Source organism: Oxyura jamaicensis, chromosome 12 (genome assembly GCF_011077185.1).
Source record: "Oxyura jamaicensis isolate SHBP4307 breed ruddy duck chromosome 12, BPBGC_Ojam_1.0, whole genome shotgun sequence".
Lineage (NCBI taxonomy): Eukaryota > Metazoa > Chordata > Aves > Anseriformes > Anatidae > Oxyura > Oxyura jamaicensis.
Genome location: NC_048904.1, coordinates 18465078 through 18490865, shown reverse-complemented (window position 1 = coordinate 18490865; position 25788 = coordinate 18465078). Strand labels below are relative to the sequence as shown.

Below are 25788 nucleotides of genomic sequence, written 5' to 3'. Positions count from 1 at the left end.
CCTCGGTGGTGACTCCTGCCAGTGATTTTAGTGCGTGTTGGCACCATCAGAGTTGCAAAGAGCAGGCATCGCTGACAGTTCCCAAATTACCAAAATGCGTGCTCTTCAGTAAGTCAGTGCTATGTTGATGTTTTTAATTGCTGTAATGACAGCACTTGTCTTGAAAGAGGGAAGGAAGCCTTTTGTTGTTGTGACTCATCTCATTTGATAAAGGTCTGGGATGTTCTTGAATATGCAATGCAAACAGGAAAAAAAAGAGAAGTTCCCTCTTGAGGCATTGCTTTGCTCCCTAGAAGGGGGCTGGCTGAAGAACTGGTGGAAGGACTAAAGAGCAACAGTCAGTGCTGTCAGAATCTCAAGCTGATGGTCTTTTCCTCGGGGGCTTTGCTGGCACGTGAACATGGTTTTATGCCTGTTTCTGAATCAGGCCTCTGTAGAGGATTACTCTGAAGAGTGATCTGAATTAGCTGCTTTGAAGTTAGGGGTGGTTTGGGTGGCTTGAGGCAAGGGAGGGTGATGTGTATGTGTGTGCTTCAATTGAAACGAGCAACTACTGCTCAACACGTGAACCAGTTAGTCAGTCAAAAGGATTATCATCTGGGCCTGCTGGGAGTAGGTGCGTATTTTCTTGGCAGCAGCTCCAGTGCAGGGGTGGAGAGAGAGGGGCCATGTGGTGATGCCCCTTCCTGCTTCCCTCTCACACCTGTAACCTCTGCTCATGTTTTGGCTGCCCTCAGGAGGATTGATTTCTTGTTTGAGGTGTGCTGGAACGTAACTGAGTAAGGTTTGTGGATTTGAGCTTTATGTGGGAATGCAGAGGGTCACAAACGGTTTAACAACATGTCTTCCCTGTCTTTAACATGAAAGGTACTAATATTGTCTCTGTGAAATCAAAACGCTTTTCCGTAGAAAAAAGAGAGATAAATACATTTTTTTTTCATCTGCAGGACTCCTTCCTAGTTTATGGTTTGCTTTCTGAAAGATGCTGAATGTTTCTGACATTGAGCCAATGATAATAGATTTGCACAGAGATACTGGTTAGAATGGGGGGGAGTTGCTTTTCTCTCCTTTGAACTGCAGGAAGCAAAGCTACATTTTCATATTTCTGAGCAGACACTGCCGTGCTGCTGCTCCTATGCTTTCCCCATGTCGGTCTGTCTGGTCCTGCTGCCAGTACACACGCCAGGCAAAAGTCTGATTCCATCTGAGCCCCTGGGCAGCCCATAACAGCCATGGGGGAGCAGCAGGGAGCTGTTTCCCTACAGGGGGACTACAGGCAGTGTATTGTGGCATACCTCAGTGCTGTTCTTGTTCTTCCTGCTCTTCTGCTTTAGCAGTTAATGCATGTGGCGGCGGTCTGGGAAGCGAGGCTGTGAACATCCTGAGTTAGCTAAAAAGTGCAGCTGTGCCAGCCAGGACTGTGCTTCCCTTTGGGCTGCACCTGGAAATATTTCAAGTTGAAAATGTGTTTGTAGTCTTAAAACCACTTGAAGGATGTAAGTCCACTTTCTGCAATGCCTACTGCTATGTCTTTGGTATCATTGGGGAATTACTTGTAAGGCCAATTAGACACTGCAGCATCTGAATTGGCAAATCTTGACGTTATAAATGTCAGCAAAACAAATTGTTTTTGCAGAATGTATGCGTGCATCTCTGAATCTCTCGTATGTAACTTTGGAAATATGCTGACTGCTCAGTACAGTTACTATTCAAAGGAGATATGTTATTAGTTAATTAGAATACAGGCTAAGCCAAAAGAAATTTTAAGTGATCAGTTGATGTAATGAAGGATACTGGGAGGATGGGGGTGGGGGACCGACATGTAGAATCCAAACATTAAAATTCATTAGCTACCTATGGATTTTTCTAAGTGTGCTCTCACTGGTTTTGATCTGCTGATACTGTTTTTGCTAGACTTACATTGCAGTACTTAACTAAAGTGCATGAGTATTTTTCAGGCAATAGTAACATGCATTGGTGACTTGCATCTTGTGTATCATTTGTAGTAGAATGAATGATTTCGTTATGTTCATGGTTATGTTAGTGTTAAATGAGTATTAATGCTGTAAAAATAATCAAAAATAACAACGAAGCCTGTTCTTCAATCTGCTAAAATAATTTTAAGTTTTTCATGTGGTACTAGTCTTTATCTTTCTTACCTTAGAAACTTATTTTCCTTTAGTTTGGGATTGTATTGATAATGTGTAATACTTAGCATTTGGATCATAACAGGTATCTGAGACGCAAATAGTATAAAAGGGGAGAACTAAATCCTAATATTTCATTCATAGAACTAAAACCTAATATTTCATTCATAGGCAACATGCAGTAAAATATCCTTTTGAAGAAGGGTAATAATTTTACTCTTAATAAAGTTGTATCTATCTTTGATTGTAAAGCTTGGAAATCTTCAGGATTGACGTGTTGAATTCATATTTATTCCCTTTTAAAAACAAAAAACATTTTAGATGATAGATGAGTGATGTTCAGGCACAGGAGGTTATGTTGTCTCTTACATAGCATGAAGTTTTCCCAGGCACTGCTGATGTTACTGTTTTTGTTACAGACAATAATATGGAGAAAGCTGTAGGCACCACAGGTTGGAGTCATGCAAATAAATCTACTGAGTATGAGCCGCAACATCTGCAGAACTACTTTGACACCCTCAAAGCTTCACTCAGATCACTTTGACCTTGGTAGCAGTTCTTGTGGAGGCATACATAACCTCCTTCGAAAAGGATGAAAGATTTTTCACCCATCTGCTGAAGGACTCTTTTGTCCTTTAATCTTTCCTATATTTTTATTTTGTGTCATCTCAGTTCTTTTCAGTCATGTTTGAAAGCAACTTAGATGAAAGCAAGTTTTGTTTTTGCTGCCTACGAAGTATGGTAGTCTTGAGGATTCAAGATGAATGCAAAAGTATCTTATGTTAAATCACCTTAACACCAGATGAACCAAATGAGTTCCTCGAGAGGAAGAGAGGAAAAAAAAAAAAAAAGTTTGACTCTATGCAAATGTAACTGCAGACAGGGACACAATATGAAAGCGATAATGTTAACTGCAGATTCATAAATTCACATATCTCAGGTTGGCATTGATTATCATGGAATTTGCAAATTAATGTCAGAGCTAATAGAAAAATATTCATTATTGAGCTAATTACTAGTAGAATATTTATTTTCTGATGGCCATTGCATTGTCTCCTGTAAGACACTGCCCTCATTCCCTGTTCACCCTTGCTTTGCATCTGTTCCCGTTCATCTCTCTTCAGTTACGGTATTCCCCAAACATCCTCTGAATAGCAGTGCGGAGCTCGTAGATTGGAGGACCGGCAAGAAATCAAGCAAAAAAAAAAAGCCATTTTTCATGTTGCCAGAAGCCAGATGGTTGGATGGAGCAGGGCTGCTTAGAAGCCTTGAGCACCCATAATTGATATCCCTGACTTAATGTGGTTTTATTGCTGTCACTGACCATGCTGCTTGTAGCAACAGTCAGCACTTACGGAGACATGAGGCTGAGCCAGATGTAATTTGCTGAACAGCCTGAATTGAACAGTTCCAGCTGCCTACCCCATCTCACTCAGCTCAACACAAGGTCTCAATCCTGACGTGCAGTTCTTTTGCTATCTGGAGGCTGCACGTGTGTAATTCTAACGTTATCTTTTTGCTTAAATTGCTTCAATATTATGAATATACCTTTGGAACAGCGTACTTCAAAAATCTTCCGGAGAATCCTGTAGTTGAGTCTTTTTCAAGACAAATTTTAGTGGGAGCAGTGTAAACACAAAACATGGTGTTAAACACTTTTGAGACTATTACTTTTAAACTATCATCAAGACAGATTAGGAGATATTTTGACTTTCTATAGAAACAATTTTCTGGTGTTCAGTTTATGACCAGAAAGACAGTTCTTCTAAGACTTGCCTGAAAATTAATGTTACGAAATAACATCATAGTTCCAGAAATGGAGATGTTGCTGATCTTAAAAGTTTTGATGTTCTTTGTCCTTACAGATAACATACTTCAAACTAGTTCCTAGTGTGCAGTTGTTCTGTATTGAATTGCTTTTGGTTTATCCTGTGTGAATCTTCAGTTCATCAAAGTGAGGATGTGAGAGTACCTAATAAAGGGGGGAAAAAAAAAAGGCCTTTGGATGAAAATCCAAATTTATTGATGTATATTTATATCTGTATAACTAACGATCTTGCTGTCATTGCCTATTTACCTTAGGGAGAAATAAAATGGTTATTCAGCATGAAGTATACATGTTGAGTCTGAGACAATTAAGGGGAACATCCACCTAGTCAGGAAAGAAACTCCCTGCCCATTACAGGGGACTTGAAACTAGATGATCTTTAAGGTCCCTTCCAACCTAAGCCATTCTATGAGTCTATGAAGTTGAAAAAAAAACATAGTTTATTATCAATGCTTACAAGACTCTGAAGAACAAGCTGAAAGATCAAAAAATACAAAACCAACAACTAAAAAAAAAAAAAAAAGAGCAGTTCACAGACTCACAGAATGGTTTAGATTGAAGGGACCTCTGGAGTTCATCTGGTCCAACAAGTTGGAGTCTGAACCAAGTGATGGTCTGGGGGGAGGTTGTGAATTGATTATGACTCTTCCTGACCCTCATAGATTTTCCCACGCCTCCCAAGTGACCCAGAAGATTTCATTTAATCTTTAATAAACTGGATTTCACTTAATCTTTTAGTAAACTGGATAGCAGGGTTTTTTATTTCCCATGTGAGGGAAGGATAAATGACTGAGATGCATTGCTATAGAAGTGACTGGTGAATATCTAAAATAGACAAGGTAAACTCCTATCCCATGAGAGTACAAACTGCTTCTCTGCAGTTTGCGTGACAGCTGTCTTTTCTTACCATTCCTGTTAATTTTGGCTTCAAATTCCTACTGCAATTTATTGTACTGCTGCACCGAGGAGTCAGCTCCAAGGGGAGCGCCATCTCCATCAGCCTTGGCTGGCACAAGCTGTGCCACTCACTTGCTCACCCAGCCTCTCCCAGCAATCTTGGTAGGAGAGCAGGCATTAGTTTCTCCTGCTCTCTCGTCATTTCTTGCTGTTTTATACTGCTAAAACTGACTGCTCTGTTCTCTCTGAAAACGTATCTATTTAAAGTTTCTCCTGAGAATTAAGAGGAAAAACAAGTTTTGAAGTATATTTCAGGGGTAAAGAAGGCTATGAAAAAGAAAAAAGTTCAAAGAAATGAAACAAGGAGAATTGTGTGTGTAAACGTATATAATTTTTGTTCTTCAGAAGATGAAAGGACATACTTCAATCAGCGTGTCCAGAACAAGACCTGTAGAATCCACCTGCACTAACTTTCTCTCCTAAGCTTTAATTAGCCATCACCACAAATAGTGTCCTAACTCTATTTTGATTGTACTTCATCTAAACAGAGCAAAAAATTGCCATTATCTGCCCCCTTCGCAAGGCTTGGCTGAATTTGACTGTAACCGTGGAGCTGGAAGGTTCTTCTCCCATTCAGTTCCTTTAGGCGCCTTTCTCTTGCACACTTGAATGTGCTTAAAAACCATAAATATGGGGTTTTCAACAAAGAAATACTTCTGTTGCACTAGTAAAGATAAGAAATGCTAAGATGACTAGACTGCGTCAGGCAGGCTGCGCTTTCCACTGAGCGTTAGGAAAAACAAACCTCTGGGCAGTGGTGATGTGCTATACGTGAGTTTACAGCTCCACTGGAAAACTTATGGAGGTGTCTAAATAGAAAAAGAAAATCAGAGTGCAGGTTTACTGGTATCCTCTAACTTGTTTAGGACAGATGCTGCTGATTAATGTTCTGTCCGTCCTCTCTTAGAAACGCACAGTTCAAGCATTGATCACGTTTTCCAGATGCATTGAGAAATGACCTTCCCAAGCATCTTAAAACAGTGATCTGCTGAATAGAATCAAGTATCTGGTGTAACGCACCCAAAGCATTTGGACATCAAAGCCTGGCTCCAGTTCTGGCTCTTCACAGGGTAATCTGCCACTATGGAGCCTTTCCTTCTGGTTACTGATTTAATAGCCTGTTTGCACTTAAAACTAGATCATGTTATAATTGATTTAATGGCACTTCAGGTGTTTTCATTATTTTCACTTTTGTTGTTTCCGTTTCATTTTTGTCAGTCTAATTCTTAGAGAAGAACTCCATTTAAACCCTCAGGCTCAGCAATGTCATGCAGCAGATGCACTGCTTTCCTTTTTATTAGTGTTAAGTTTAGGGGACTTATGAAATCAGGAGGCATGATTCGTACTTTTTAATATTTCCAAGAAATATGAAAACCTTCCATATTCTTACTGATGTATTGCTGCTGTTAAAAAGGCAGGAAAGCAGAAATATTTTTGTCAAAGGAGAACCCAGATCCAGAAGGATGCTTTATGAGCTGTTGCAGCAGACCTGATGATTGCTTGCTGGAGAGCCTGCAAAGGGTCTCAGTAAAGTTCCTGTTTTGGCCCCACATCCTCGGTCCCATTTTTGTCTGTTTTCTTGGTTTTCAGCAAAGTATCGGACATGGTGAAAATGATGAACAAATTGTTTGAAATAAGTGTTGATTCTTTAATATGAATGGTGGTATCTAGCTGTGCGTGACAGCAGTAGGTAGGAAAGTCATGAACTCAAGGTTCGAGGTGGAAACACCTTCAGGCTCTTTATATTTTAAAATAAATAAATGAAGCCACTGGTAGGAGATCCTTGGCTTTGGAGTCCCTTTTTCTTCTCTCTAAAAACAACAGCTTCTTTCTTCTTCCCCGTCCCCCAGCGGCAGCTACCAAAGTCATCCAACATTGCTTGCCAGACCTCTTGCTGGTGAGGAGATAGAAGCTGAGAGAGCTTGGCTGTTTTGCCTGTCCTTTGCTGGTTTAGGTAATGAAGAGAGGGTTTTCGCTCATGACCTGAAGAGCCATCCTGTTGTTCTACCTTTTGATAGGAAACTAGACAAAAGCTTCCTAGGCTGGCTGCTCAGCATCTTTATTGATTAAACGACCTCCCGAAGTAGCTATCGTTGGCTAGAGCGTTTGAAGAATAAATGATGACCGAGATTCATAAGTAATCTCATCCTGTGAGATGGTGCCTGGGGTTTTGGGTAATACCTTTAATCTTCTCTTTCTTACCTAGAAAACAGATCTAGTGGTGCTCCTTACTTTATGAAGGCTGGAGATGTGTAGGTGAGTCATGCTGTGGAAATACCAAACCAGGGGAGGAAGGAACCCCTTCCTCTGCAAATAAAAAGGTAAAAGACGTTAGGGAGGGAACACCAGGGAAGAGGACTTTGGTAGAAGTTAACTGTGCTGAACGTAACCTGTATCAGCCCCTTGGGAAGCTGAGGACACTGGCAGGTGAGGGAGATGTTGAAACATTTGTGAATAACAGCTGAAAAATGCGGGAGGCACTTTGAGGTTGAAATCCAAAGCTGAATGATGGCAGATATTCAGGAATACACCAGAATTGAGAATAAATATTATTGTTCTTTATTTGAAAAAAAAACCTTCCGGAAGAAACTGTTATAAACTTGTTTTTTCTTAATGATCATGCTGAAAAATGAATGATTTAGACTTTTAATTTTTGGTAATCTTGCTTTGCTGCTACCATTTGGACAAATACATGATTATATTTTTTTGCCATAACTAACTTTTTTTGTTTAATAACAAATGGAATAATAAAAGCCTTTAACTTTTCTGACACAGGCTGTAGATACCAGTGAAGGTATATCAGGGATCAGAACACAATTTTCTCACTTGGTTTTCAGGGAAGAAATAAGATAAAGTTGTAAAGAGAACTTAACCTCAATTTTATTGCTAAACATGTCTGAAAATATAAGCAAATAAAGGCTCACCTATATTATTGTATGATTAGCATAATCAGAACTATTGATGCTAAAAATGAATCAAACCTCCATAACTATAAAGAGAATATTAAGATACGGCTGTTTAATATAGTAGAATTTTTCCTTCCTGGATGGAACAAACAGTTATGACATTCCTGTCAAATTTTTAGAAGTCTTGTAAGAAAGTCAAAAACACTTCAAGCACATGCCATTTGGCAGGAAAGCAGACCTTTTGCTAGATCGGTGCTGCTTGCTGTCTTGGAAGAGAAGGCAGAACATCATTTTAATGTGACACCTCAGTGCATGTTTTTGTGCTCGATTATCCTTTACCCTTTCACAGAGCTTTCAAGGGTCAAGTGTTCAGGACCAGCGGAGAAGCTTCTGAGCACAGAAACCATTTTGTTTGAACCAGTCACTAGAAGTAGCTTTAATATTTTAATCCAACCACAAGCAGAAACCCTTAGTGAAGAAGGGGAGGTATGGAGTAATTTCATGCAATAATAACATAAGGAACTCTTGTTATACAGAACGTTTCAATGATATTGAAAACAAGAGGCAAATAGTGATGGTAGCAGTCGTAATAACAGGCAGAGGATTTGATTCTGCTTGATGTGAATTACCCTGATACAAATCTTGCAGTGGCACCTTAGAGGAGCTTCCAATCTGCTGCTTGGCCGTTCTCAGAAGCAGTTACGTAGCAAGAGGAGCTATAGAGCAAATAAGAATCAGTCTTTTAAAGCTGTGCCATATGTTTAAGAAAAGTTTTTCAGCTGGTTCATGCCAGATTACTTTCTGGTCTTTATATTGCCAGGGATGATCTATCAGTAGAGAGACCGTGAATTGGACCTTTTAAGGCTTCATCACGTTTCTCATTTTTAAGGTTCACTGTGTAAGGAGATCATTTGGCACGCTACTTAATGAGTCAAGGCAGCTATGGGGATATGTAATGAAAGGAAATATGTCCTTACCACATTTTACTGAATGTGATGAAACATTTGTCCTGCATCAACATTAGACGTGCTAGTGCTCTGACTATATTCCAGTTTTAAAATGGGAAAGACTCATTCCTTGTCATGATGTTTTGTGCTAAAAATGCTTGGGAGGGGGGGACGGTGTGATAGCTCTTTTTGCCTTTACAATTTGTAATAGCCTTTGATAGCAACTATGGGAAAATGAAATCTAAATTTACTTAATAACCTATGCAAAATATTATTGCAGATCATAGACTGCAGTTTAAAGGCAGAAATCTACACATCTGAATCAACTTTTTATATATTTCATATATAAAATGTAAAGATTCATCTTACAGTCCTACACCTGTAGCACTGATGCAGAATGGACTTATTTCAACCTTGAGTCTACAAGCGAATGACAATAGTAAGCAAAATATTGGAAATTACTACTTTTTAGCTCTAATTCATTTTTTGTTGTCTTTTTTTAAGAGGTTTTGAGTCTTGATAGGAATTACATTGTTATTCTGTAAATAGTGTTTGAAGAGAAAATGAAATCTACATAAAAGCATGGAGTAAATGAGGGAGAGAAAGCAGTCGTTACAGATCATAACCTTATCAGTTGAGGTGACAGTTTCAATTCCATTTGAGTTCTCTCCATTTGTCATCTTTTTATGTTGGATTAAGTAACAGTTTTTGTCACTTTATTCCCATAGCAACCTTATCTTTTTTTTTATGATGTAAATCTGCTTTTCTCCTATTATCTTTCAAAGCTTGCACATGAATAGCTTGTGAAGGGGAGGAGTATGGTGAGGACAGAGATTTTTTGGCACAGAAAATAATTGAAAGAGTGTTGTTAAAAATAATTTTAAAAAAATAAAGCTGTTTGTTATCATCCATATATTTTTCCCTAATGAGAATTAAAATTTTCACACTGTTTTAGGAGGTTGTCTGGGGAAAACTTTTAAAAAAGATTTTGAAGGTCAACCGGTACCCCCAGCCAAAAACAGACCTCTAACAGTGCCTTCTATCTGTGAAATGTGCTATTTTCAGTGAAGATAATTCCTAACTTGCCATGATTTTGGTCCTTTGGAATGCCAGAAGAGCAAGCTGTGTGCAGGGAGCTGTTTGGTGCTATAGGCGGTCCGCGGTTTGTGTTCATCACTCCTGCCTGCAAGACTTTTTGGCCAGTAAGCTAACAGGAGAGCATGGCTGCTGACAACAACATGGTTATTGTCTTCATTTTTCTGTTCTGTGTGTTGCACAGACCTGTTCTGATACTGTTGATGCCTTGGATATCGACAGCTGTTTTATTGGGAAGCTATATTTTGTCCAGGCTTGATGATCTTCAAGGTTAATAGAAGATGTAATGCAGCTAAAAACTTGGCCATATAATAATGTTTTTTCTAGTTCTTTCACTTTTTTTTTTTTGTATTCAAAACCACTAGACTTATACTGGAAAAATTATGTAGCTAACGTGGAGCTGAACAGTTTTATTAAAATGATTAACAGCGAAGTTTAGCTTCTGTATATTAGATGTAAAATGCTATTAAAAGGGCAGTACCCTTAACGTTCATTTAGCACAAGGCACAACTGGGGAATGAGGGGAATGCAAAATTAACTGTACAAAAAATCCCTGAAGCTGCATATGAAACTTACTTGATTTATTTCATGCCAAAAAAAAGAAAAAAAGAACAAATCATAAATGAAATGTGGTGGCTAAGCAGGTGCCACTGCTAGTCATCAGGGCTTTTTGGGTGAGAAACACATTCCCTGGGTTGCTTTACAAAGCTGGGGTACAGTGCATTGCTTTGATTTCAACTGCATTTTATACTGTAGGAACCTGCAAACCATGAAGTTTGGATCTAGACTGGATTTTCACCATTATTTGTAGTAGACAGAATATTTCTCAGAATGCAAAGCAAATGAAGAAATGGTTCCTTGAACAGGATGGAGAAGCTGTTGGTGCACAGCTGAAGACCACGACAGGTGAAATCAGCCCCAAACACGGGCACATGTCCAGTAGTTGCAGGCACGGCGCCTCGCTTAACAAAGCAATTCGGGACTTTAATTGCATCTCTTTATCTGTCAGCCTTGGTTCTGCTGATGTCATTGAAAGCTGCGTTTCTGTGAACATGAAGACTTGTGATCTTTTTTTATTGAATTTCACAGCCGTTCTTGCAAGTGAATGGAGATTACCATTTCTGTGAAGTTCTTGTTTTATGCTGAAAACTGAATTTTGTCTGGAGGTGGCCCTTTAGTTTGACTGAAATTTTAGCTTGGATTCAGAGGAAAGGATGAGGCAAAAGTGCTTTATGGATAGCGTTGGCTGTATTTTGGGCATGTCCTGCTGCTCTATTTGCTATATTTGCTCTATCTGCTATGTTTGAAGACCTGATGCCTAGTTTTTGTGAGGGGTGGTGGGATGGCTGATGTCCTTGGCCAGGTTCTACCCACACCATAGCGGCAGTGCTGTGGTGCCACTGCACAAACAGCTGGGACATGGTGGAGTTACTTGGCATTGCTTACCATCGGGTATGTACTATACAGCCTTGAGCGATTAGATGGCAGAGGTGAGTAAGGCCCCTCCCTGCTGTACTTTGTCTAAATTGAGGAGAACATGACAAAACTTCTGAATACAAGTTTTACAAGAGACTAATGATTTGGGCATTATTTGCCCCCAGGGAAAGCTCTAAACAAAAAATGGTTCCATTTTAATTCTGGCAGATAACATTTATTTTAAATTATTTTTTTCAATTAAGAATGGTGACTTTCCTTAGAATTTTTGTATTATGCGACTATTCTTAAATCTCTGCATTATAGCTTCTTTGGAAAACAGCTTACATGCATTGAAAAATCAAAGAATCATCACTAGGGAAAACATTTCATCCCTTGTTTTGTTTGTCAGAAGTATCCTAATGGGGTCTTGTAAGCTCATATAGCACACTACAGATAATATTAAAATAATGTTTAAAAACATCTAAATTGTATTAATACCATATTAAGGACACACTATAAAGCCATTGAAGTTGATAGGAATGTTCAGTAGGAATTTAATGCTTCAGTCTTTCAACTAAGTTGTAAAACCACAGAAAGTCAAACACTAAAAATGTTTCGGTCTATAAACACATCTCTGTTACCTCTGTCATACCTCATTCACCCTTTTTGACTAACCAAATGGTTGGATTGGAGTTTCCTCCAACTGAAATTAATACTCCAAAAAGAAATAATATTTAAAAGTGTCCTGAAAACATTTTACAGCAAGAAAGGCTCGCATAGAGGAGAAAAAAAGCGTTGCTAAAAGTGTGTGTAACGAGTGCAGCGGTCTTAGCTATATGCGCAATCTACCAAAGTCCACCAACAGTAAATGAATATATAAATATACATTAAATTTTAACCTCAAGCAACCCATGGTTGCAACACATGAAATGTCAGGATTAAGAGGGATTGGGAATACCTTGTAAATGTCTTTGCTCGGGATCTTCTGACTTGAAGTGCAGTTGTTGAGGGCTCTGATTTGCTGCCAACCTGCCCGCTTTGCCTCCTGAGGTTTATTGTCACTACAGCTACTGGCTAAGCAAAGGAGATGTTTTAATACCGAAGTGATGGAACTTGCAGAACTATCCCTATTACACTGCATTGCTTGTGTCTTTTTATCTCCTATCGATAATATATTTACATAATTTACACAGAGCGAGTTGTGGGGAGTGTGACTTTATAGCCAGGGAAATTCTCCATACTTATGAGAAGAGAAGCATTACCTGTTTTTTATTTTCTTCTTATTACCTCTCTCAGCCCTGTGCAGTGAGAGATCTTCATTCTTTTTTATGAAACTGTATTTTTTCAGCCCTTGGCTTTTTATTAAATTGTAGTTAACAATATACTTCTGAGGATTACACCACCCTACACAGAGCAATTTGGCTTACACCGGAGATCAATCTGCACGGCGAGCATCTGTCACTTAAGATTCTGCTCAGATATCAGCAAAAACATTTGAGGCCCCACTGTGTTTTGGGGGGGGTTCTCCATAATGTATATGTCTCAATCTATTAAATTTGCTTCCATAGCACCGGGATTGTATTTGTTTTCATAAACAGAATCGCAGAAGAACAGAGAAGTCTTTGTGGGCAGCTTTTTCTCTGCTTCCCCAGCTTCTGTTGTCGAATAGTCTGCTACAGGATGTATTAATCTATGCAGTTGCTTGCTCAGGTGTAATCCCTTGTTCAGCCACATTTATTCATCTACTGAAGGATGTGCACATCGGTACATCATGGCATATTAAAGGTTTACTGCAGCTTGCCACAGCTGTCATCTCTTTGACCCTTCAGTAAACTAAGAGTCTTCCACATAATTTTGCTTTCATTCAAGTGTAATGCCATTACTGCAGAGGCAGACAGAATGCGATTCTCTAAAGGTTCGTCTCATTCCCTTCTCTTCCAAGGAGGTTAACGTGCTCAAATGATCCCTGCATTTTCTTTTTTTTTTCACTTGTTGTTGCTGTGAGAAGAGCAAAGAACGATCTGTTTGCACTAGGTTTTAGGGTATGAAGTAAAGTTAAAAGACGAACTCACCAGTTGGGTAGAAGGCCTCTTTACCACTTGAATTTCAAATGCCTTCACTTGTTTCCTTGGCACGTTTATTTTTTTAGCTTTTTACTAAAAGGTTGTACAGATGTGTGTACGTCTATGTATATATACAGATACATATCTATGTACATTTTCTGACACCACTTGCTGTGGAAATAAGCAAGTCAAAATCGCCTTACACAAGAAGAGCTAAACAATATTCAAATGTTAGTGTTGTATAGAACTAACTTCAGTTAAATCGGTGTTTTGTTCATAGGCATTTGTGCATTTAAAAGTGGAACCACTTCAAAAAAAAAAAAAATCTCATCTTTATATTAATTTTTGAGTGTACTTTAGTACTTTGCAGGCCTTGGGAGCACCTCCTTTATACCAAAGCTTGGAACAATCTGGTACACTTTTGCATTCGAAGCCACGTAGCTTCTCGGTGCTTCTCTACCTTCATCCACAGCTACTCCAGAGGAAGGTGTACAGCAGCGTGCTGGATTCGTGCTGCATTGGGACTGCAGAACTGTTAGAGAAAATTAGTTTGTAGATGGTGGGTTGAAACTGGATCTGCGGGCATCTACTCTAAGCTCCAGCATGTAAGAAGGCAACCTTGCGTGTTGCATCATTGTAACATCTAATGATTTGTATTTTCCTAGTGTTTTTATATTAATTACTTCTATTTTGTTCTAATATTTAATCCAGTAATGAAGTTAAACAGTCAAACGAGTCAGTAATTTATTGAGTTTCTTGTCTTAGAAGCTGGTTCTGCAGTGCTGCTGCTTCTCATCTGTTCTCTTCTCTGAACTCTTATTCATGATTTGCCAGGAGGCTTCCTTTCTCACTCCCTGAGTACCAGAGATGTGTGTGATGCAGTGCTTCAGATTATTAATATTTGATGTTAACAGTGGAGCTTTGCACTTCCTTATCAGTTGTTCACACTGCTTGGCATTTCTCCTCTTAGAAAATGGGAGCAAAGTATTCAGATATTTTTGAAGATCTCATTCCTTAAATATTTCTAAATTTCCTGTCTGTATTTAAGGTTATTTCCAGGAGAATTTTTTTGAATGCTTAGCTGCTTTGGTTAGCAATCTGCGACCTTCCTCCTTAGTTCTGGTATTTCAGAACTTCACCTCTTAATAGCACATGCTATTGTTTTATTTACCCTTTCAACTTTCTGTATAATTCCTTTGTTCGCTTCCACTTAAAAGAAACTATAACCTCTCTTTAAGCCAGTTATGTCTTAGCCATCCTGTTTGTTTGTTTTACTTCTAGTTTTTCTGCTGGGGATTCACTGGAATTACTCTCTCGTTTCTTTTTAGAAACCTTTATTCCTCACAGTAAATCCTTCATTATTGATAAATTTATCTGCAGATTCCAATTCTGAGCTTTGTGTCTGAACTGTGGGACCCAAACACTGTTCTGAACTCCTGTTCCAAGGGTAAAATCCATTTCTTTTCACATCCCAGTGTCAGTGAGAAGGAGCTGTAGGTCTAGAAGCTGGAGAGGCACTGCTGTGCATTGCAAGTGGGTTTGATTGAAAGCACGATGCTTGAGCACAGCATGGTACTTGCCTGCCATAGACCCTGACTTGCATTTGTCACTATATAAGGTGTCAAAGTCAATGAAGTTAGAGTGAATTCTTCTCACAAAACGTTGCTTTGTGTAATGAATTTAATTTATTCTAAGTCATGCTTGCAAGGTTCTCTTGTTCTTCCTCTAGACAGTGGAGTATCAAATACCAGTTCATTTTGGGCAAGATCAAATGTCATTTTATCATCTGTTTATCTCTTTAATTGCTTAAGAATCATTGTTCATGCTCTTGTGAATCAAAACATGGGATTTGTTACCCACATGGGGATTAAACTGCTTGATTTTAAATATATCTCAACCATTTCTCTGACCCAGATATAATAAATACTGAAAGAGGTTTTGTAACCAGACTAATGCCCTGGTGCACACACCAAAAAGTCCGTTCAGGTTTTGTGGAGGATATGAGATGCAGAAGTAGATGTGTGACAAAGCAAGTGAAATTTTGGCTTAATAGCAGTCAGCAGATCTTGTCTTCAGTTCCGTGCGGGCTGACTAGCAGGTATTTGTGCAGAGAGTAGGAACCGAGCAGCTCTGTGGTAGGATAAAAGGCAGTGTTTACAGCACTTAAATTTGAGAGAATAACCTGTGCAATAGGATATTGCTGTCCTTCGAAGAGGAAGGAGCAGCAGGAGCTGTTAGACGATCTGTTTGATCTCCTGGAGATTGCGATACAACTTAACTCAATATTAAGGCATTATCGAGCAGGTGGATAACTCACCACCGCTTCTGATCTGTCCAGAGTTTTAATTATCACTCCAGTTTATCTGGCACCAACCTTAGGCCTTTGGATGTGGTCCTACACCTGAAATGACTGCAGCGGACACCCTTGTGCAACCACTCGCAAGGCAGGCAGGCAGCAAGCTGCTGACAGCTATTGCAAAGCCCGTGTTGGCCTCACCGCGTGCCGTTTGGTTACTCCCGTGGTACGCGTTCACTCCGGTCTAAATGATTTCTTTTATTGACTGCTGTGAGTCTGTTGGTGGGAGGGTACAAGTGTAAGGAAGTTGTTTACAGTGAAAACATATTTCAGCTGAGCTAAGTAGCGCTGTTGCAGCACGTGTAACTAAGTCTCGCTGTGTGTTAAAGTGACTGCAAGCCTGTCTGCTCATCAGGCTCCTAAATGGCCCACCAGGATCGTGGAGTCACTGCCCAGCACGAGCTGCCATGTATTCGGTCCCTGCTGCAGCATGCCTTAGGTGCAAAATAGTTTGACATCTTCCAGCAAACATTCAGGCTCTTGAAAACTAATTAAATGTGCTCAGCAGCACTTGAGGAAGGGAGAGGTTTCTAGATAAGATAAGAAAGTGGCTGCTCTAATAGCAGGAGACTGTTACGAATAATTAACTCGCTGTTCTGAGTGGCTCCAAAATGAGACCAGATCACCTTGAGATGGTTTGAGCTGTTCTGGTAGGGTTGACTCTTGGTCTTTGTTGCTGCTTATAAGCAGCACCTCTGTCACATTCTGCTCCCTGGAGCTTCTCAGAGAAGCTGATGGTTCGGGTACGTGCAGCGTGTCCTTCCTGCCGTACCGTAGGTATAGAAGGGAAAATCCCTTCCCATATCTCCCCATCCCCTGAGTGGGGTCTCAGCTAAAATTGTAATCAGTCGTGGCTTAGCAAGAGTCTGAGTGTCTGGCTGGGCTGGGCTGCTTGGTTTTGTGCGGCATGGAACGGTGACATGGGCTTCGTCTCCTCTCATGGTGGTTACAGCCGGGTTTGGACAGCCTGACACGTGTTCACCTTCACATTTGGTGGAAACTGAGGCTGCCAAAGAAGCGTTAAGTTCACGTTGCTTTTTCTGTTGGGCAGCATTCTGTGCCCTTGAGGAAGCCTGTTGGGCAGGACTGAAACATCATCATCCTTGTCAGCTTTCCAGGCAGACCACACTGATTTGGAAGATGCACAGTCCCATGTTTCTGTCAAGGAGAATAGAATCTAGGTCTGGTGACAGCTGAATAACATCCATTAGCTTCTTGGGATCCTCAACAACAGCTCAAGTTAAAAATACAGAGCAGTAGCTGGAGCTAGAGGTGAAATCCAAGAGCTTCAGGAAAGGAAAATGGCATAGGTGATGTTGCAGTGTTGCCAGGGCAAGTCACGGGTTAAGGTTTGCTGTTTTTTCTGTTTTTTATGGCAAAAGACCAAATATAGTGTTGTAGTTCACCCACAGGTGCATTTGCCCTTGTAAGTGCCTGCTAGCTGAGAAGCGGCTGTTGGAGAGACAGGAACAAACAGATGAAGCTACTTCAGCATTTTAATCACAGCAAGAAACATGTCTCAGGGTTGAAGAGCTGTTGAGATCTTTACCTTTGGAGAATCTGATCCTCAAAGACACTGTCTGCAGACCGAAGGTTTGCTCTGTAAATCTGGAGCAGTCCCATAAGGACACCACGCTTCCCTCCAGGGGACGTGCTTTTAATTAGCTGTGTGGGCGTTAACTGCTCTTAGCAGCTTTCCGGGTGCATCCTCTGTATTCCTGCAGCTCTGTATCAGCTCGTGCGTTTCGTATTGTTTTGCTTAAGCCAGGTACAGCCCGTATTTTGAGATGAGAACTATAAATATTTTGAAGGTCTGTGAATATTAGGTTTTTACGCAGACAAGTTGGTGTGTTTTTAGGTGTGAAACAGCAGCTGTGGTATGACATCTGTTGATAGGACACTTACTCATCTGCCGTATCTGTTATTTGTCATCATTACATCTGTTATAGTCCACATGGCTCTAATCAGAGACTTGTGGCTTTCTGCCAGGTGCTCCGCACCAAGCAAGGTGGAGAAAGGACAGATTTTGGTTCCCCATGTCCTGGTAACAGGGGTGACAACCCAGCTGTAGTCGGTACTACTTGTTGCAGAATGTCCATTTCTCGGAGGAAGGCTGTAATCTTTAGAAAGATAAAGGAGTGAAGCCACTGCCAAAATAATAATAAAAAAGTCGTGTGTCAACAAGTTCTCAGTACTTAAAAAGAAAAAAAAAAAATGAAGTGTCACAAGATGTCTTTTATTTATATTTTGAGGAAAGTCAAAATACTGCTGCTTACATAAACAAACCTTCAGGTAATGAAACCTAGATCTGGCAGTGCGTTTAGCCATCTGCTTAGCTATTACAATGTGAGTAGCACACGACTGTAATTCTTCAACAACAGTGTGAATAGCCTCATAGTTCAACACTAAACCTACACCCGCTTTGTGGCCACGAGTAGTTAATGATAGAGGTGCTTTGGAGACTGTCAGGATATTCGTAGAGCTTCTTCTAGGAAGGCTTTGGGGGGACAAAATTGTTTCATGTGAGAACTCGGCTGTGAGATAATTTGCTTGAGCAAACATTGTTCCCTCCTGAGATATTTCTTAAATTGCTTCAGTTGCTTTGTTCAGTGCTGTATTTGAGTAAAGGGATAATTCCCAGATAATTTGAATTTTGAGAAAGTATATTTTGGGAAGTACTGGAGAATGCTTTTCCTTACAAACATGCATTTTCCTTGCAGTGTCGTGGGTTTTTTTCAGTTCTTTTTGGTGTATTTTTACCAATGCAAAATGCCTTGGGAAAAAAAGGGGGGGGGGGGGGAATCTGCTCATCAGATAGATGTTGACTCAACTTCTATGCTATTGATGTTTCCCTACTGCTCCTTTTCTCTGCTATCTCTGATCTCTTCCTTCTGTTCCACGGAGCCCACAGACCTATCTCATCTCTCTTCCTTCCCTTTTTTTCTCCCTTACTTCTGTAGTCTCTTCTGCCGTTCTGTACCCTGGAATTTCAGATCCACTTTGATGTATCTGTGCCTATGTGTTCTTAGATTTTCATGTGTGTTTATATACCAGAGACTTTGCTTTATGATTCTCCCTTAATTGGTGTAACCGTGTTTGTTTCCTGTTGCATCTTTTTGCTGTACCCCAAGTGACTAAGTGGAGCTGAAGAGGGCGAGTGTTCTGTAAATAAGTTTGCTGCTGTTAGAGCCTGCTCATCGTGCGTGACTTGCTGTCAGACACCGGTTGCACTCAACAGAAACAACCTGCAGGTCCTCGTCCCTGTCCTGCCCGCTCTGTGGATAAGTTTGTCTGCATTTTATTAGCAATATTTCTGCTGATACGAGATACTGAGCTCCAATATTCAAATGAGCGATGCTCTGGTGCCCCGTCTGCTCCTGTGCTGTGGAAATACGCCAGTCATGGGGGAGCTGCTGCCCTCGTACTAACATGAGGCTTGAAGAATATTTCTACGTATACATAACCCATTGTACTGTTACCTTCCTACAGATAAATGCTCTATAAAATGAAAGTTCAGCAATGTGTCATGGCATGAAGAGATTTTGTGGATGTTGCTGTGAAATTATATGATTTCCCTGTAATACCAGCATGACAAAAATGAAACCATGGAGATAGTTTTCCAGTAGGCAGCAAATTTCTTCTCCAGTGACAAAGCACACGGTTTCTGTGCACTTTCAGCAGTGTTCAGTTTTGTGCTGTTAACATTTTTTTGTTAACATTTTTCTTTCTTCCGCCTCCCAACAATAATTGATGATTATAGCGATAATTTTTGTTCTCTTTCCATCATCCCCACATTATTCTTACAGGCTCAACCCAAACCTCAGTGAAGGCAGCAGCAGGACTGACTTTCTCCCAGTGCAGATCTATTGCACTTGTTCCCTGTGCACTAGCTCTGCAGGCAGTGTGTTCTGGCTAACTGAGCACGTATCCCAGCTCCTCTCCTAAGCAGATAGAAGTGTTTTAAAGAGCTTAAAATTATGTCAAGTATACATTGAGTTGCTAGCATCTGTCTCGAGGTATAAAATACATGGTCATGGAAGTGCCTTGATAGAGCCAAGTTTGGGATATAGAGTAGCGGGGAGTTCCCGTGTGCGTAAGCAGTGTAGGTGGTGGGAAGGCACTGTCAAAAAAGAAACAGATTTGTCTTATTTTCTCCAGAAGCTGTCACTACCAGTGTAGCTATTACAACGTGCTTAGGCTGTTATTCTTGAGAGCTGCGACTGGTATTTCATTTCTTTTTAAATAATGTGACTTGTACCAAGCCGACCTGGGTGTGAATTAGTACTTAATTATGTGCTGACATAGAACCACATTCCTCCTTTAGAATTGCATACTGAAGAAAACAGTTAAAATTTGGATGTCTGGCTCATTTGAGGTACTTGAACATCGTACCAGTACAAAATTATACATTAAAATACATTTAACAAGTTCTGCTGCATTGAAGAATGAGTCTAATGAAGTAATGGAATAAATCTTTTTTTCTGGCTGTCAGGGGACACTTTTGTTTGTAGAGCATGAACCATTTTTCTGACGTTATTAAAACATAGTAGAATTGCTAATAAACATGTGTTGACAATAAATATCAATCGATCTAAATGTGATTAGATATTTGGTTGCTTCTGGACGACATGGAGTTGGAAACCTGGTGGAAATCCTGCTCATCTCCAGGTTGTCACATTTTTCTTTAATTCTTTCTTACCTGTTGACAGCAGGTGAACAGATTTTACCTTCTACAACATGCTTCAGGCTCTGTACGCTCTGCCACTCCTAATTTTAAATACCCATCTTTTAATTATGACAGGTATCAATGAACTTTTTATTCCAGGGTAGTAACAGTATTAGTGGTACTTGTGTTACTTTGGCTCCCTATTTCTGTGCTCCATATTTCTGAAATCTTTCTTAGCATCATGCTTGAGGCTTGAAACCTGAGTTAAGTGGAAGGAGAGAAGCCAATGGGATATCGAGGTTCCACATCCTTGCTGTTTGTATGAACAAGAATGCATTTGAGTATGCTGGCTGAAGAGGAGAACAAAAGTCTTTCCAATAAATCTGAACTACAATTTTTTTTTGCTCTATTTTATCAGAGTGGTCTGTGTATTTCAGTTGATGCAACTTCATGTACTTAAAGCAATGAGGCAAATGTAGCTATTAGCATGGGAAGGGAGAAGACAACGCTGTTTCAGGAATCCAAAATGTCTCAGTTGCAAATTTTAAACTTTATTCTAAATGTCAAAGTACAGAAAAGCAATAAAGACATCTACTTTTCAAGTTACAGTGTTCTAGAGTAGTTTTAGGTTGAATGTTTTTTTTATTATAGAGAGAGGTTTTTATAACATTTTTACCAAACTATTTTCAGTGTTAAGATTAGAGACTTTACCTGGCCAAGTTACATAATAGAGCTGGAATTATAACATTTCAGATGGAAGGAAATAAAATTGGGACATAACAAATGCAAGGAAGAAGTAAAAAGATGTAAGCAAGCAAAGCTAATCAAAACACTTAATTTCAGTGTCTGGCTTGAGAAAGTAGATAAAACCTTTGTAAAAATCCAGTGATGAATAAGAACATCCATTTATCAGTAGATAAAATGTAGAAATACATTGCTTGATGCAGGACAAGGGGCTATTGCCATCCTATGTTGTGCTGGGATGCAATAGAAAGTTATGGGAAGAGAGGAGAACCAAGGCCAGATAGGAGATGAAGCAAAGCAAACCCCCCTTCTCCCCACTTTTCAGTCAGTAAATATTGGATGGTGAGTGCCTCCCATGGCCCTCCTTCAGCTGGGAGCTCCTTGTCCAGAGGTGACACAAGGCACGGCCATCGCCGCTTCCCAAGGAGGAGGCAGGGGCCTACTCTACGCCTTCACTCATCTTGCATAGCACTGCACAGAAACATGCTGAAAAGCGAGTTGTTTTATGACTCGACACTTCCCAAAGCCATCCTCTGTCCTGTTTTTACCTTCATTCCTTGTTTCCAGCTGTGTTTGACCTGTTAAGACAGTTGTGGGATAAGAGCCCACGATCTCTGAGAAACAAATCAATTTGTAAAAGAAAATCTTTTCCGTTATTTTTGCACTTCTTACAGTAGTTTATTTACCCCATCAGTTTTCTGGGAACTTAATATTCCTTGCCATTGATTTCATACAATCGCAATTGGTTTTGTAAGAAGACACAGCACTGCTCCCTCGTGTTACTGCTTTGAGGATACTTTATTTTAAAAATATATTTATCTCCTCCTGTTCCACAGAGCAAGTCTGGCTTTGACCTTTATAATACTATGAATATGCTACAGAGACCTCTTAAAATCAGACCAGAATCTTGTATATAAGCAAGGAACACTTTCCAAGGTCTTTCCAAGGTCAGAGGCTTGGACTCGTTGCATAATACTAATAGAGGACGTTGGTGCTATTTTACGTGGTAATTTATAATTATTTTTGAAGTGCCAGCAGCCAGTGCTGGTGATCACGAAGGTATCTAAATGAATTAAGTGATGATATTTCTGCAGCTGTCTGATTAGTCTGGTAATTCAAGCACTCTGCAAGGTGCGATGGAGAACTTCCTGTTAATTAACGAAAAATCATTCTTTCATTGTAATAGGGCTCATATTCTTTGTTTTCTGATGGATTCTGCTTGCCTCGTGTTTCCCAAAAAACTATTCCCCCGTGACAGCACTCTTCACCTGCAATCAGTGATGAATAACTGCAGCAGCCCAAAACTGCAGCAGATCAGACTGGGTCGCAGCAGGGTGCTGGCGGGCTCACAACGTGCCCGTCGGAGCACGCGTTCCCCACGTCGCTCCCTTCCCAGTTGGGCCAGCCCAGTGCCATGGTGCCCGTACGGTGTGTTAGACACAGAGACAGCTGTGTTTCTAAAGAGATGCATTTGCAGTAAATGAAAGTACACTCGCAGAAAGTAGCGATAAACTAGTTCATATTAATTACAGAAGTAATATGTAAGATTTATGACTTGCAGCGGTTGTGTTGTAAGGGGGTGAAATACAGTCTGTTTGTTTTAGGCATTAATTACGTGTACTTCGGAGTTTTAAAATCCAAATTGCATAGCTGTTTTCGTTCAAGTAAGGTGTCGCATGTCTCTTCCCCTCTGGGGTATGCCAGCAAACAAAGGCCTAAAATCCAAGGAGGGAAAAGTCTCCAGGTTGCAAGTGAAGGTGGCGTTGGAAATCTTTGCCTGTTCTGGTTGGTGCTCCACAACCCAGTGTTGGTGCTCCACAACCCAGCGTGGGCTTTTGTAGCCATCCTTTTGCTGCCCACCAGGGATGCAGGTACAGGGGGTGCTCCTGGCTCTTAGCTCCCAACTTCATAACTCAGTGCAATCGTTTGGGAGGGCTATGGAGTTTATATCATGATGGAGGGAAGAGAAGGTTGCTTACCAGGCCTGAAACAAATTGCGGGGCAGAATGTTTTGATCTGTTGGAGAAATCAGTTGAGTTGTGGTTGTTTACGAACTCCAAAACACATCCAGCCAAAGGACCCAAACTTATTATGTGAGAGAAGACCTTGGTCCTTGAGATGTATTTGCAGAGAAATTCAGCTGGAAAGCTGAAAGCAGCCCTTTTAAGAAACCCTCCTATGTTCAATAACAAACAATAGCAGAACAATATCTTATTGTGGCAATAAATGTATTATTTTTTTTTAATGAAGCATTGAAATTCTAATCACTGTGTGCTGGCTGTAGCAGCTGTTGCTTTTCAATATTAAAAAACATTATGTTTTGGGAAATAGCTATTGCTGGTCAATTCACTGCTGTTATGCTTTGTTATAAAGCCAGATTTATTTTAAGGACACCCCGAGGTTTTTGAGCATCATGTATTAATATCCTTTACAAAGTTATAGACCAAACTTTGTTTTAGATTACTAGCTGGCTTACTGCTGTTTGAACTGTGTTCTGTTTGGCTTTGTTATGAGATTATTTGGGGAAAAGTCTCTCTTAGGGTATAACCTCGCTGTCAGTGTGGATTGATGGTTATATCCAGCTTAATTCAGGGTTACAACGAGGCCATACTTTCTTGGATCTCGAGTCATAAGTTTAGAGTGAAAGTTAATTTAAAGTTATAACAAATCCCACTGCTCTACAATTTTGCATTTATGCATAGCCAGCAGCAATTGTTTCCCCTCTTATACAGCTTAAAATGATCCCACGAGACCCGAAACCAGGCCGGGCGCCGGGTCAGGATGCTGAGGGGTAAGGCGCTCGCCTTAGCTGTGCTGTGAGGTCTTAGCCTGGCAATGCTGCCCACGGGGAGGTGGTGGAGGGTTTTTTCCTGTTTGAAGACATGCATCCTTCTTCCAAGTAGCTGTGTTATTAGCGTTAATATCCAGTTGGCTGGAGGAGCTCAGTAGGATTGTGATGCTATTTTCATCAGAGCCTTCATTTCAGAAGAAACAGTGGCTTAAAGACCCGTTTTTATGACTCCTTTTTAGTTAGCATAATTAGGGTGGCGTAAGCCTAGCGTAAGAACAAAGTTACCCATAGGATCTGTTCATTATGTTCTTGTAAATTATTTCACTTCAGTCCCAATTCTGTCATCCTCACTTGTGCGGAACAGCCATTTCTTCTGCCATGAGCCGCTGAAATCACTGAACCTCTTGGCATCCCAAGACTTGATACCAAGAGCTAGAGAACGTGAAACCCTGTGCACTTTGCCTTTCTGTCTCCTAACATCCAGCTCATCTTTTTTTCAAAAACAGATCCTGAGAGCTCCCGGACGAAGATGAGGAGCGCGGTGTCGGTGCGAGAGGGACAGGGAGTTGTGCTGCTCTGCGGCACGCCGCCTCGCGCAGGAGGTAAGGGGCACCCGCGGCTTTCTTCTTCCACCGGGGCCGGTTGTCGGGACAGGGAAATGTCTCTGTGCCGCTACGGAAACGTGGCAGGGAGGTCCATCAGGGAGAGCGAGAGTGAAACCTGGTTTCCTGAAGTACGTGCAAACAGAAAGAAAACAAAACCAAAGCCAGTGGAGAAGAAGCGGGAAGGCAGCACCCAGGAGAAATTACTTCTATCTTGAACTGCCTTTCTGTCCCTAGTAATTACTGTGCATTTAACATGTCTGATCTTTATGATATTTCCAGTAATTAACTGAGTATCTTCTGGAGTTAAATTCTGCCCAATTTCATAATTGCTGAGCCGAATCTAGTTTTCTCTATGGCCAGCCAGTTGCAAAGATTGGGTTCTTGTCTGCTGTTATTCAAGTGCGTGCTTGTTTTCTTAAAACTAAGGCATTTTGTAACATAATGCAATGATGCTGATATAATTAAAACACTGCCGTCTTGAGGGGGAAGAGAAAAACAGTTATATGGATTCTTTGGGAACCAGAAGTTGTGAGGACATTTTATCATTTGTTATCTGTCTTCAGTTTTCAACTAATTATTATTGAGCCTCCAGTAATATTTGGAAATGACTATTTTTGTTTTGTTGTTTTGTTTTGTTTTTTATTGATAAGTAGTCTCATTACTGAAGCTCTGTGACATTAAACATTAGATTTGATTGCAAAGACCTGGTAATATAAGCTAAACATCGTGAATACAATAATACAGGTATTGTGGCCTCTTAAATTTGGCAGAGCAGACACAGCCATAAAGTGACAATTTTACAACTGTCTGAGCTTGCAGAATTTTTCTCTCTCCAAACCGATACGTACTCTTAAATCATCTTTATAGCCTTACAACAGCTTTGTCTTTTAGCTGCTGAGAAAATGGGTCATTCCCCTCTCTATCTGTAAGAATTAGAATGATTAAATTTTGCTTCTATGTGCAGTCCAGAGTCTGAATCACCCCAACCATTCCCACACTAACATGCCATGCATGTGTGCGTGCAGAGGTGGCCGCATAGCTAACTACAGCTCTGCACTATGAGCGTTTGAGGTGTTAAAGAGGAGGCAATGCAAAACATGCTCACGTTGCTCAGAGCTGAGGTTCAAATCAACAGGTGGGAGAGGTGAGGATTTCCTTCACAGTCAGCAGATGGGATCTGATTGACACCCCCACACTAACGGTGTTATTCATTTGTAAAAAAGAGCTCTATGATTTATCAAATAGAATTGAGAATCCTCAGGTTTGT

The 25788-nt window shown here is 40.4% G+C and overlaps 1 protein-coding gene across 2 annotated transcripts in view; it reads left to right on the top strand.

Moving 5' to 3' along the window:
- LOC118173256 (contactin-3-like) overlaps positions 1-25788 on the top strand; it is a 97422-nt gene that overhangs the window by 25642 nt on the left and 45992 nt on the right. For both annotated transcript variants that reach the window (XM_035337663.1, XM_035337664.1), the window contains exon 3: positions 24423-24518. In XM_035337663.1, coding sequence (XP_035193554.1) covers positions 24423-24518 — 96 coding nt within the window. The remainder of the gene's footprint in view (positions 1-24422; positions 24519-25788) is intronic.